General features: G+C 36.3%; 1 protein-coding gene across 17 annotated transcripts in view; it reads right to left on the bottom strand.

The window, feature by feature from the left end:
- MAP2K5 (mitogen-activated protein kinase kinase 5) overlaps nucleotides 1-15,383 on the bottom strand; it is a 282,473-nt gene that overhangs the window by 169,196 nt on the left and 97,894 nt on the right. For all 17 annotated transcript variants that reach the window (XM_049611807.1, XM_049611808.1, XM_049611809.1 and 14 more), the window contains exons 10-11: nucleotides 13,106-13,174; nucleotides 12,906-12,987 (exon numbers count right to left, since the gene is read on the bottom strand). In XM_049611807.1, the coding sequence (XP_049467764.1) occupies nucleotides 12,906-12,987; nucleotides 13,106-13,174 (151 nt within the window). The remainder of the gene's footprint in view (nucleotides 1-12,905; nucleotides 12,988-13,105; nucleotides 13,175-15,383) is intronic.

Genomic DNA, 15,383 nt, shown 5'->3' with positions numbered 1-15,383 from the left:
CTAGAGCAAAAAAAATCCTAAAATGTATATGCAACCACAAAAAAACCCAAATTGCCAAAGCAATTTTGACGACAAAAAAAAAAAAAAAAAAAAAAAAAAAAAAAAAGCTGGAGGTATCACAGTTCCAGACTTCCAGCTGTACTGCAAAGCTGTAGTAACCAAAGCAGTATGGTACTGGTACCAAAACAGAACAGAATAGAAAACCCAGAAATAAACCCACAATTATATGGTCACTTAATCTTTGACAAAGCAGGAAAGAATATCCAATGGGAAAAAGACAGTCTCTTCAACAAAACTGGACAGCAACATGCAAAAGAAATTGGACTACTTCCTTATACCATATACAAAAATAAATTCAAAATGAATTAAACACCTAAACATGAGACCTGAAACCATAAAAGTCCCAGAACACAAGAAGTAGGGTCTCTGACACTGACCATGGCAACATTTTTCTACATATGTCCCCTGACGTAAGGGAAATAAAAGCAAAAATAAACTATTGGGACTACATCAAAATAAAAAGTTTCTGCATAGCGAAGGAAATAATCAACAAAACTAGAAGGCAACCTACAGAAGATATTTGCAAATATTTGCAAATGACATACCCAAAAAAGGGTCAGTATCCAAAATATATAAAAAACTTATACAAATCAACACCTAAATAACAAATAAGCCAATTAAGAATGGGCAGAAGACGTGAACAGACATTTCTGCAAAGAAGACATCCAGATGGCTAACAGACACATGAAAAGATGCTCAACATCACTCACAATCAGGGAAATGCAAACCAAAACTACAAGGAGATAATACTTCACACCTGTCAGAGCAGCTAAAACCAACAGCACAAGAAACACCAAGTGTTGGTGAGGATGTAGAGAAAAAGGAACCCTCTTGCACTGTTGGTGAGAATGCAAATAGGTAGAGCCACTGTAGAAAACAATGGAGTTTCCTCAAAAAAAAAAAAAAAAAAAAAAAAATTAAAAACAGAATTACCATATGATCCAGTAATTCCACTACTGGGTATCTACCCAAACAATACAAAAATGCTAATTTGAAAAGATATATGCACCCCTATGTTTATAGCAACATTATCAACAATAGCCAAATTATGGAAAAGGCCCAGATGTGTGTGTGTGTGTGTGTGTGTGTGTGTGTCCACACACACACAGGAATATTATTCATCCATTAAAAAAGAGTGAAATCTTGACAATCACAATGACATGGATGGAGCTAGAGAGTATAATGCTAAGTGAAATAAGCCAGTCAGAGAAAGACAAATACCAAATGATTTCACTTGTAGGTACAATTTAAGAAACAAAACAAATGAGCAAGGGGAAAAAGAGAGAGACAAATATGCCAAGAAACAATCTTAGCTGTAGAGAACAAACTGATGGTTACTAGAGGGGAGGTGGTTGGGGGATGGGTGAAGTAGGTGATGGGCATTAAGGAGAACTCTTGTTGTGAAGAGCACTAGGTAATGTATGGAATTGTTGAATCACTATATTGTACACCTGAAACCAATATAACATGTATGTTAACTACACTGGAATTAAAATAAAATGAAACTTTTAAAAAAGCATTAAAAATGTAATTAAAAGGTGACATTAGCAAAAATGACAGAGTAAGGACCATTGAAAACTCTCTTCTCCACATAAGCAATAAAGAAATAGGCAAAAATTGTCAGACCAATCTTTGCAGAACTCTGGGAATGAGTAAAAGGACTGCAGCAACCCAAAAATCATTTATTGAAGATTTGGGGCATTTTAACTTGCCCTGTTCCCAGTGCCTCCTCTCCAGCTTCACTGAAGCCTTGAAAAGCAGCAGCCTGCAATCCCAGGGAACACAGCAGCCGGGGGGGGGGGGGCGCTGTACAGGTAGAACTGAGTTGGTGCTCCCTCAAATACACTTTCTCAGAAAAGTTTTATTTTTGGCCTGTCTGGTGGTTCCCTGGAAGACCTTCCTGGACATGTTGCCTTTATTCAACCTGACTTATAGGTTGCCTAGTACAAAAAGTCTTTTCCTTTGGGGCATTTGTTAAAAACAATTAGAAAGAACTGATTAACTTTGCAACTGACTGAGCTGGTGGATAACAGCTGGGCTGAACTAGCTAAACAAAAATCTTAAAGAGGAAATCTAGGAAATGCAATGTCCATAGAAGCTTTGAAAAATTCTATCATATTCTTGGGAATCTAGGATATGTGCATGCATACGGCTGTGTACATGCTTAGAAAGGCTCTGAGGAGGCTGTAAGCAGGTACTGGGGCTGACCAGGAACCTCTGCACAAGCAGGAAGCAAAAACTAAGACAAAGTTACCAACTGCCTGCGCGAGTGTTGAAGATGTGCCCCAAACACACATGGAACACCCCTCAACAAAGACAAGGAGACTTAATAGCTCTAAGCATTTAAGGAAATCTCTGTCCAATCATTAGCTGACTTGGAAGCTCACTGAAAAGAGGCTTCAGTGGCCATACACCAAAGATATAAACATGACAGAATACTTCAGAAAAGTCACTGAACAGCAGCAACAAACTCTGGGGATGAGAGAGAATCTGATTTCCAATGTTAACACAGTATTTACTTTAAAATGTCCAGTTTTCAGGACAGCTGGGTGGCTCAGTCATGACCTCGCAGTCTGCGAGTTTGAGCCCTGCATCAGGCTTTGTGCTAATAGCTTAGGGCCTGGGGCCTACCTTGGATTCTGTCTCCCTGTCTCTCTGTCCCTATCCCACTTGTGCTCAGTCTCTCTCTCTCTCTCTCTCTCTCTCTCTCTCTCTCTCTCTCAAAATTAAAAAATAAATAAAAATAAAAAAGAATCATTATTTAAAAAATAAAATTGAATGTCCAGTTTTCAATAACAAAACCAAAAAAGTATGACCCATACACAAGACTAAAAGCAATTAATAGAAACTATCTGTACAAAAGCTCAGATGTTGGACTTACTAGAAAAAAATCTTTAATGAGCTATTTAAGAAACACTGTGGGAAATCATGTAAGGAACTAAAGTATGAAGATAATGTCTCCCCTAATAAAGGATATTAATAAGGAGATAGAAAGTATACAACTACACACATATACATACATACACACATAGGTATGTGTATATATATATGTATATATATATATATATATATGTATATATATATACACACACACATACATACATACGTAAAAATAAATAAATTCTGGAGTTAAAAATAAATAAGACATTATTCACCAGAATATATCTACATAGGCTGAAAACAGAATCAGGGAATATAAAGATACGTCAATTGAGATTATCCAGTCTGAGGAACAGAAGGAAAAAAGAATAGAAAAATGAACACATTATCAGAGACCTGTAAGACATCATCAAGCATATCAACATATGCATTATAGGAGACCTAAAAGAGAAGGAAAGATGCAGAAAGAATATTTGAAGAAGTAACAGCCATATATTTCCCAAATTGGATGAAACCATTAATTTGCACATTGAAGACATGCAATAAACTCCAAGATAAATGAAGAGACTAACACCTAGATACATTATGAAACTGTCCAGAGACAAAGACAAAAGAAAATCTTGAAAGCCAAAAGAGAAGCAATACAAGAAATTCTCAAAAATATTAACAGAACCATGCAGATCAAAGGCAATGGATGGCATATTCAAATAGCTGAAAGAAAAAGACTGTTGACCAAAAACTTTATATCCAGCAAAACTATACTACAAAAGTGAAGGATAAGACACTCTGAAATCAACAAAAACTGAGGGAGTTCATCACTAGCTGACCTACCCTACAAGAAATAAAAGGGAGTCCCTTCCAACTGAAGGAATTTCAGAGGAAAGTTGCTAGATAGTAACTCAAATCCACACACAGAAATAAAGGGTACTGGTAATGGTTACTATATAGGTAAATATAAAAGGCAGGATAAATGTATTTTTGTTTGTAAGTCTTTTTCTCCTGTCTGACTGAAAGAGAACTGTAGGGGCACCTGAGTGTCTCAGTTGGTTGAGTGTCCGACTCTTGATTTCAGCTCAGGACACGATTGTACAGTTTTTGGGGTCAAGTCCCGTGTCAGGCTCCATGCTGTCAGCACAGAGCCTGCTTGGGATTCATTCCCTCTCTCCCCCCTTCTCTGCCCCTCACTCCCTCCCTTCCTCTCTCTCTCAAAAAAAAAAAAAAAAAAAAAGGAAATAAATTTAAAAAGAAACAGAACTTGGCACAAGAACAGATGCTCAGATCAATGGAACAGAATAGAGAACCCAGAAATCGACCCACAAACGTATGGCCAACTAATCTTTGACAAAGCAGGAAAGAATATCCAATGGAATAAAGACAGTCTCTTCAGCAAGTGGTGCTGGGAAAACTGGACGGTGACATGCAGAAGAATGAACCTGGACCACTTTCTTACACCATACACAAAAATAAACTCAAAATGGATGAAAGACCTAAATGTAAGACAGGGAGCCATCAAAATCCTCGAGGAGAAAGCAGGCAAAAACCTCTTTGATCTTGCCCGCAGCAACTTCTTAGTCAACATGTCTCTGGAGGCAAGGGAAACAAAAGCAAAAATGAACTACTGGGACCTCATCAAAATAAAAATCTTCTGCACAGCGAAGGAAACAATCAGCAAAACTAAAAGGCAACCGACAAAATGGGAAAAGATATTTGCAAAGGACATATCAGATAAAGGGTTAGTATCCAAAATCTGTAGAGAACTTACCAAACTCAACACCCAAAAAACAAATAACCCAGTGAAGAAATGGGCAAAAGACATGAATAGACACTTCTCCAAAGAAGACATCCAGATGGCCAACTGACACATGAAAAAATACTCAACACCACTCATCATCAGGGAAATACAAATCAAAACCACAAGGAGGGGTGCCTGGGTGGCTCAGTCAGTTGAGTGTCCGACTTCGGCTCAGGTCATAATCTCACTGTCAGTGAGTTCAAGCCCCGCATCGGGCTCTGTGCTGACAGCTCAGAGCCTGGAGCCTGTTTCAGATTGTGTCTCCCTCTCTCTCTGCCCCTCCCCCACTCATGCTGAGTCTGTCTCTCTCTCTCTGTCAAAAGTAAATAAACATTAAAAAAATTAAAAAAAAAAAACAACACAAGGAGATACCACCTCACACCTGTCAGAATGGCTAACATGAACAACTCAGGCAACAACAGATGTTGGCGAGGATGCAGAGAAAGAGGATCTCTTTTGCATTGTTGGTGGGAATGCAACCTGGTGCAGCCACTCTGGAAAACAGTATGGAGGTTCCTCAAAAAACTAAACATAGAACTACCCTACGACCCAGCAATTGCACTACTAGGCATTTATCCCCGGGATACAGGTATGCTGTTTCAAAGGGACACATGCACCCCCATGTTTATAGCAGCACTATCCACAATAGCCAAAGTATGGAAAGAGCCCAAATGTCCATTGATGGATGAATGGATAAAGAAAATGTGGTATATATATACAATGGAGTATTACTCAGCAATCAAAAAGAATGAAATCTTGCCATTTGCAACTACGTGGATGGAACTGGAGGGCATTAAGTGAAATTAGTGAAATTAAGCTAAGTGAAATTAGTCAGAGAAAGACAAAAATCATATGACTTCACTCATATGAGGACTTTAAGAGACAAAACAGAGGAACATAAGGGAAGGGAAACAAAAATAATATAAAAACAGGGAGGGGGACAAAACAGAAGAGACTCATAAATATGGAGAACAAACTGAGGGTTACTGGAGGGGTTGTGGGAAGGGGGATGGGCTAAATGGGTAAGGGGCATTAAGGAATCTACTCCTGAAATCATTGTTTCACTATATGCTAACTAATTTGGATTTTAAATTAACAAATTTGGATTTGTTTTTAAATTTTAAAAAACAAAAAATAAAATTAAAAAAAACAGAACTGCACAAAGCAGTAAGTAAAAATCTGCATTAATAAGTACACAACTTATAAAGATGTAACTTCTATGACAGTAACAGCGCAAAGGAGGGGGATGGAATGGAGCTATTAGGAGCAACAATTTTATAGACTTGAAAACAGTTGATATTAATATGAACTAAGTTGTCAGAAGTTAAGATGTTAATTGTAATCTCTAGGAAAATCAAAACTATAACTCAAAAAATATAGTAAAAGAAATCACGAGAATATAAACAATACATTAAAAATACCTATTTAACATAAAAGAAAGCAGTAATGAATAAATGGAACATAAAAGAATACAACTAAAGAAAACAAGTAGTAAAATGGCAGATATTGCTGGTAATTACATTAAATGTAAATGAATTAAACACTGACAGATTGGCAGAATGGATTTAAAAATGACCCAACTCTATGATGTCTATAAGAGATGCACTTTGGATTCAAAGACCCAAACAGGTTGAAGGCAAAACAGTGGCAAAAGATAGAACAAACAAATAAGAATCAATGGGCGGGCTGGGATGACTACACTAAGATTAGACAAAATAGACTCTAGACAAATATAGTAACTAGAGACACATTTTATAATGACTGAAGAGTCGATCATAACAACTATAAACATATATGCACCTAACAACAGAATGCCAAAATATATGAAGCATAAATTAACAGAATTGAAGGAGAAATACACAAGCAAAAAATATTAGATGGAGACTTCAATATCCCCACTTTCTTTTTTTTTTTTTTTTTTTTTGTTTATTTACTTTTGAGAAAGAAAGAGCGCAAGCGGGGTGGGGGGCAGAGAGAGAGGGACACACAGAATCCGAAGCAGGCTCCAGGCTCTGAGCCGTCAGCACAGAGCCTGACATGGGGCTCGAATCCATGAACTGCAAGATCATGACCTGAGCCAAAGTTGGCCGCTCAACTGACTGAGCCACCCAGGTGCCCCTTCAATATCCCCCTTTCAATAATAAATAGAACTAAACTGAAGATCAACAAGGAAATAAAATACTTAAACAACACTGTAAATCAACTAGACCTAACAGACATCTAAGGAAAATCTAACCCATCAAGAGCAGAATACATTCTTCTCATGTATACATGAAACATTCTCCAGAATAGAATGTTAGGCATTAAAACAAACCTCAATAAATCTAAAAGAACTGAAGTCATACAAAGTATGTTCTCTGACCTCAAAAGAATATTAGACATCAACAACAGAAGAACACTCAATGTGGAAAATGACACATTCCTAATGGAAAATGGGTCAAAAAAGAAATCACAAGTGATTTCTCCTTTGGGGGGAATTAGAAAATACTTTAAACTAAATGAAAATGAAAACACAACATACCAAAACTTATAGGATGCAGCTAAAGCAGTACTTACAGGGAAATGTATAGCTGCAAATGGCTACATTAAGTAGGAAATATCTCAAATCAGTATCCTAACTTCGCACCTTAAAAAACTAGAAAAAGAAGAGCAAACTAAACCCAAAGCTAGTAGAAGAAACAAATATTAAGGCAGAGAAAAACAGCAGAGAAAATCAAAGAAACCAAAGTTGGTTCTTTGGAAAAGGCAAAGAAACTGACTGACTTTTAGCTACACTGATAAAAAAGAAAGAAAGAAAGAAAGAAAGAAAGAAAGAAAGAGAGAAAGAAAGAAAGAGAAAGAAAGAAAGTAAGAAAGAAAGAAAGGAAGGAAGGAAGGAAGGAAGGAAGAAAAAGAAAAAGACTCAAATTACTAAAATTTGCAATGAAAGAAGAAGGAAAATTAACACCAACTTTACAGAAATAAAAATGATTATAAAGGAATATTAGGAACAACTGTGTATCAACAAATTAGGTAATCTAAATGAAATGGATAAATTTCTAGAAAGCTACAAACTATCAAAATTGAAGAAGAAATACGTATCTGAATAAACCTACAACTACATATAATTATTAAAGGGATTGGTAATCAAAAAACTCACAAATATTACTCAGTCTTAAAAAGGAAAATAATTCTGACACACACCACAGCATGGATGAACCTTGAGGACATTATGCAAAGTAAAATAAGCCAGTCCCAAAAAAAGACAAATACTGTATGATTCCACTGAAATGAGGTACCCAGAGTAGTCCAATTCATGCAGACAAAAAAACCAGAATGTTAGTAGTCAGGGGCTGGGGTTTGGAGGCAATGGGTTACTGTTTAATGGGTACAGAGTCTCAGTTTTGCAAGATGCAGAGTTCTGGAGATTAATGGTGGCACTGGTTGCAGAGCAATGTGAATGTACTTACCAGTTACGAACTACACACTTAAAAATGGGTAGTACGGTGAATTATATGTTATCTGTGTAATATACTACAATTAAAAAACACTGTTGGGTAAGACGGTCTTATGTGCACTGTTCTTTGGACCCGATGTGGCCACATAAGAATGGGCCATGGGTCTGGAACACTTGCTTACCAGCAGATAAAGAGCCCACGTAGCCTGTGCTGGGCTTACCTCTTTGTTTTGGACTGTTTTTCCCTGTTTCAAATTCAGTGTGTACTCCTTTGTCCTGCTTAAGCATGTGTGTCAATGACCTTCAGACATGTCCCCAGCCTTCGGTACTTCTGACACCACAGGAGTAGGGTGGGGTGGAGGATCCTTTCGCTGCAGCATGAGGGGTGTGTGGGCCAAGGGCCCTGTATAGGCTGCCAGGAAGGACTTACTGTTGGCCGCAGGGAACTGATATTCCCAAACTGATCTTGCTGTCTGTCTGTCTGTCTCTCTCTCTCTCTCTTTTTAATTTTATGTAAGGCACTGTAAAATCCAGCATTTCATTGCACTGTGTTTTCCTTGGCAACTCCATACTAAGATGCAGTGGGCAGAAGTGCTTGGATTTCTCCTGATAATAGGCAACAGATGCCACTTGACCATAAAAACTACTCACAAAGAAAACCCCAGGACCAGATGGCTTCACTGGTGAATTCTACCTAATGTTTAAAGAAAAATTAACATTAATCCATCATAAACTATTCCAAAAACTAGAGGAGGAAAAAATGCTTTCCAACTCCTTTGAGGCCAGAACTATCCTGATACCACAACCAGACAATGACATTACAAGAAAAGAAAACTATAGACCAATATTCTTTAAGAATATAAATCCAAAAATCCTCAACGAGATACTAGCAAACTGAACCCAGCAATTTATAAAAAGCATTATACATCATGACCAATTGGAATTATCTCAGGAATACAAAATTGGTTCAACATGCAAAAGTCAATTAGTATAATACTATTATGGAATAATGGATTTAATTATGGAATTATAGAAAAATGGATTTAAAAATCATTATCATTTCAACAAACACAGAAAAAACAAAAATACTCAACAAACTTGGAAGACAAGGGGACTTTGACAACCTGATAAAGGACATCTACTAAAAACCCAAAACTAATATCACACGTAATAGTGAAAGACTAAAAGCTTTCCATCTAAGATCAGGAGAAAAAGAAGATGTCTGTTCACACCACTTCTATTTGACATTCTACTGAAGGTTCTAGCCAGGGTAATTAAGCAAGGAAAAGAAATTAAAAGCATCCAGGTTGGTAAGAAAGAAGTAAAACTACGTCTATTTGCAGATGACATGTTTTATACAGACAATCTTACGGAAGCTACAAAAACCTATTAGGATTGAGAAACAAATTTAGTAAATTTATCCTACAAGGTAGCAGGATAGAGATCAATATACAAAAATCATTTATATTTATATACACTAGCAATGAATAATCCAAAATTGAAATAAAAGCTCAATTTATAATAGCATCAAAAATATTTATGAATAAATTTAACAAAAGGACTGCAAAACTTGAATACCAAAAACTACAAAGTATCACTGAAAAAAATTAAAGAGGATCTAAATAAATGGAAAGATACTCTGTGTTCATGAAGTATAAGACTTCATATTGTTAAAGTGGCAGTACTCCCCAGACTGATGTACAGATTCACTGCAATCTGTATCAATATCTTAGTTGGACTTTTTGTGTGTGTGCAAATTTGGGAGGCTGATTGTAAAACTCATATGAAAATGCAAGGGACCCAGAATGGCTAAAACAATCTCGAAAAAGAATAAAGTTGGAGTACTCACACTTCTTAATTTCAAAACTTACTACAAAGCTAAAGTAACACAGAATAATAAAGTAAAAGTACAGGGTGCCTGGGTGGCTTAGTCAGTTAAGTGTCCAACTTTAGCTCATGTCATGATCTCACGGTTCGTTGAGTTCGAGCTCTGCTCTACGTCAGGCCCTGTGCTGACAGCTCAGAGCCCGGAGCCTGCTTTGGATTCTGTGTCTCCTCTCTCTCTCTCTCTCTATGCTCCTCCTCTGCTTGTGCTCTCTATCTCTCAAAAATAAATAAATAAACATTTTTTTAAAAAAAGTAAGCAAGGACAGTCTAGTACTGCCACAAGGATGGGCAAATAGATCAATGGAATAGAACTGAGAGTCTAGAAATACATTTCATGGTCAATAAATTTTTGACAAGTGCCAAGAAAATTCAATGGGAAGGAATAATCTTTTTAACAAATGGTGCTAGGACAACTGGATATTCACATGAAAAAGAATGGATTTGGACTCTATACCACATACAAAAATTAACTCAAAATAGATTAAAAAAAAACTTTAAGAATGAAAATTATAGAACTCTTAGAAGAAACCAGGTATAAACTTTCATGACTTTGGATTATACAATACTTTCTTACATATGACATCTAAAGTACAAGCCACCAGAGGAAAAAAATATGAACTGAACTTCATAAAATTTTAAAACTTTTATGCTTCACGGGACACTATCAAGAAAATGAAAAGACAACTCAGAGTGGAAGAAAATATTTGCAAATCATACATCTGGTAAGATACTACTATCCAGAATACATACCAAATTCTTACAACCCAACAATAAAAACACAAATAACCCATGTAAAAATAGACAAAAGATTTGAATACACATTTCTAAAGGAAGATATACAAATGGCCAACAAGTACATGGAAGTATTGTCAATGTCATTAGTCATTAGGAAATCTAAATCAAAACTAAAAAGATATCATTTCTCACAGGCTATACTAAAAAAGACACACAGTAACAAGTGTTGGCAAAGATGTGGGGAAATTGAAACCCACATCCATTGCAGCTGTGAATGCAAACGGGTGTGAAATAGAATGGAATGGTTTGACAGTTCCTCAAAAAAATTACAAATACGGTTATCATACAACCGAGCAATTGAACTCCTAGATATATACTCAAGAGAACTGAAAACTTCTATCCACACGAAAAACCTGCATACAAACATCCAGAGCAGCATTATTCATAACAGCACAAAAGTGGAAACATCCCAAATGCTCACCAACTGCTAAATGAGTAGTTTATTATTCAGCCATAAAAAGGAATAAAGTACCGATACATGCTACAACATGGAAACCTTGATAACGTTACGCTAAGTAGAAGAAGCCACAGGGTGCCTGGGTGGCTCAGTTGGTTGAGTGTCCGACTTCAGCTCAGGTCATGATCTCACAGTTTATGGGTATGAGCCCCGTTGTCAGGCTCTGTGCTGACAGTGCAGAGCCTGTTTCAGATTCTCTGTCTCCCTCTCTCTCTGCCCATTCCCTGCTTATGCTCTCTCTCTCAAAAATAATAAACAAAATTTAAAACATTTTTTTCATAAAATAAAAAGCCAAACACAAAGGCCACATCCTGCATGATTCCATATACGTGAAGAGTACAAAATCTGGAGACAGAAAGTAGATTAGCAGTTGCCATGGACTAGAGGAATAGCGAGTGGCTGCTAATGGCTAAGGAGTTTGTTTCTGGGGTAATAAAAATGTTTTGGAATTAGTGATGATGAGCTTGCACAACCTTGTGAAAATACTCAAAACCAATGAATTGTATACATCAAAATGGTGAATTTTATGGTGATTAAATATGCCATCGCAATAAATGCATATTTTAATATGAAACAGAATTTAGAACACATTATCTACCTTATTATAGTATCAACCTACCAAAGATAACTTCTGAAAACGTCTTGCAAGGCACGAACTAGTTACTTTGTTACATACTAAGAACCCACCAAATAAACTAAGTATAAGAAAAAATGCTGAAGGACACCTTAGTAGCTCAGTCAGTTATCTGACTCTTGATTTCGGCTTAGGTCACAATCTCAGAGTTGTGAGTTCGAGCCCCACGGTGGGCTCCATGCTGACAGTGCAGAGCCAGCCTGGGATTCTCTCTCTCCTCCTCCCCTGTTCACATGTGCACGCACACTCACTCTCTCAAAATAAATAAATAAACTTTTAAAAAATGTTGTGTTTTAATGGGCTAGAAACTGAAAAACTGAATATATAAAATCTAAAGACTGCTTTGATTTAAAATGGGTAAATAACAATGATGACATTATTTCAGGAACAGGGTACCAAGAAATCTACATTTTGCCATAATATTCAGACCAAGAAAGAGTTACCAAAATAGAAATGAATGAAAAATACAGATGAAAGGAAAGGGCTAGAGTCCAAAGAAAACTAAACACATCTTGGCTAAACAGCTGTGTTGAAAAACAATTTCTTATCTTGCAATTAAGAACCGATTTCTTTGTAAAAGACACAGGACATTGGGTTAATAGATTTCTTTAAAAGAAAATCTGTTTTGGCTATTGAAACATTAAAAGACAGAACATCTGTTTTGCAAGTAAAGACAGATTGTATGGAAGAATCAAATATCAAACCACCGATTAGGCCAGCATTTAATCTGTTCTATTTAAATTTTCAATAAAAAGTAAATGAAATTACATTCTTGAAACTATAGCTCAGCTGTAAATATTTAACACCAGGAACCTCTAAAACTAGATGTTTTAGAGTATAAAGGAGGTCATTATTGGTATATTGTAATTATTTTTAATTCTACTTGACGTCTATATCAGAACCAGGTTTTAAAGCACTCTGCCTCCCAAGTCATTTTAAAGGTATTATAATAGGGAAAACTCACCATCCATGAATTCTGTACATATTGAAATCCTGTTTTCTACGAAAAATGCACCATAAAACCCTATGATATATGATGAATCACACTGTAATAAAAATAAGACAAAAATAGTTAAAAAAAAAAAACACAACAAAACAACCAAAACCCTGCAAGTCAATATCATAAGCTGCTTTGTAAGAAAAAAATGACCAAGGAAAAATTACCTTATAAAGAATTTCCAATTCAGACATAATTTGCTTCTGAAGTTCCAGTGTAATATCTAACAGTATGACCTAAATACAGAAAGGAATCAACATTCACACATATATTCATCTTTAAATTAAATATAGCTATACTCACTATGAAATATAAAAAGAAAAAATATGGTGTTTCCTCTATTCATTGCCCCTTTCTCCTCTCCACCACTATAACCCTCAGGAATATAAACTGTATCCACATCTGCCTAACCTTTTGTATTGGGGGAGGTGGTATAGAAGTGATTGATGGGACCAAGGAGAAAGCCAGGTCTCAAAGGTCAGTATTAATGGCTTTAAAAGTCAGTTAAGTTATAACACCCTTAATTTATACACCCTATTTTGGCCACATTGGTTATTTCCAGAAAAGGAAGAAAGGAATGACCCTGAAACCATTTTAAAAAATTGTCTTGTAATTCAGACACAAGGCGATGAGCAGAGAGGATGATGAGTAAAAATGACATTTAAAGTAGGCTTTTTAGAGAGAAATAAGGAGTTTTTAAAATACATCATCTTTTTATATTCTTCAGTCACGTTTCTTTGCTAATACTGAAAAAGATGCTGGAGCTTGAAGGAACCACAGAAATGATTTCATCTAATTCTCTCCTTTTAAAGGAGGAAACCAAGGTTCTGAGAAGCCACAAAGCCTGGCAATGTCAAGGTCCCTCCCCGACTCTGAGGACTGTGTACTTTTTAGAACGTCCTGTGGTGGTTTATGGTTTTCCTTAACACATCAACCACTGAGTCAGATTCATGACACAGAAATGAAAAACAATTTACAAACTTACCTAGAATAAATTCTAGTTTATTTCAAACACTTATTTCTTAAGAAAGGAGACCATCAACTGTTCAAATTTTACTCAACAGTTCAGTGAAGCCAATTCAAGGGAAATTGTTTTTACTTAAAAAAGACAGTGCTGAGAATCAAATAGGTGAAAGGCAATTTTTAAGATTTGTGGCAGAGTTTCTGACTCTAGACATTTCTAGATAAAAACTTAACATTCACAATTACCATGATAGTGCAGTTATATACCATCCAATACTGAACTACATTTTGTGTTACAACTGCAGAATATATACACTCATACTGGGGAAAAAAACCATAAATTATGAATTGCAAACTGCTGACAGAGCAGGGAAAGAAAAAGATAATTCTAAAACACACATTTTATAGTACTGACATCCATTTGAGGAAGGGGAAAGGGAAGGGGAAAAAAAGGCACGGCCAGTTTCTATCAAGAGTTTGCTTTAGGGTTATTTATAAAAGCTCTCACTAAACCTGATTGTAAGTGTAATACAAAACTGCCAAGAAACATTTAAACGTTTCTCTCGATCAATAGTCATTTGCCAACAATATTCACTTACATTTTTGTTCCTATATAAAACTCAGTGACAAAATTAATTCATCGAGTGTTGTTTCAATTCCATGCCATAAAATATCAGAACTTTTCACACCACCATGTCAAGTACAGGGCATCTTTCACCCTCAAAAACTGCTAAAAGGAATGAACGTATTATTTACCTTAGAGCAGTGGCTCTCAACCCTGGCCTCAGGTTATCATTACTTTTATATAAAGGTATTTATATAAATACATGACGGCACTCTAAACAAGTCCTCATGCACAGAACTTACCCTAGAATAATGGAATCAATCTTGGGTTGGGCCCACATCTTAATATTTTTTAAAAACTCTCCAGCCGATTTCTATTCCACAGCAAGGTTGAGAACCACTTATCTAAGGTTTCAAAAATGCCATTTATTCAGTATTGAGTATGACCACTAAGATATACCACATCTCCAGGCCCCCAACCCAGAAATGATTCACCACAACCAGCCAACACCTTACCGTTAACCCCAAACTATTGGCTATAAACATATCATTCCCTTGATCAAGAACCTTAATTAGGTTCCCATGTCCTAGCATAACGTTAGCATAACTCTAGCATGACATTCAAAGAATTCTTCCACAATCTGGTGATTCTAACTCCTTTTCCCACTACTCCCCACCACAAACCCAATCCTCATGTGAAACCAGATGATTTGGAAGGCAGCTATGCCCACCACCACACCACAAATGTAGAAACTAGGTGCTTTGTACTGGGGTCCACACACATGTCCTGTGCCTTCCTCACTTCCAGTCTTAATGATGCCTCCACTTGAGTTGTGCTTCCTCGCTCTACTCCACAGTTAGTAACTTTCTTTCTTTCTTTCTTTCTTTCTTTCTTTCTTTCTTTCTTTCTTTCTTTCT

Source organism: Panthera uncia (assembly GCF_023721935.1).
Source record: "Panthera uncia isolate 11264 chromosome B3 unlocalized genomic scaffold, Puncia_PCG_1.0 HiC_scaffold_1, whole genome shotgun sequence".
NCBI classification, from domain to species: domain Eukaryota; kingdom Metazoa; phylum Chordata; class Mammalia; order Carnivora; family Felidae; genus Panthera; species Panthera uncia.
This window is presented reverse-complemented; position numbering and strand designations above follow the sequence as displayed.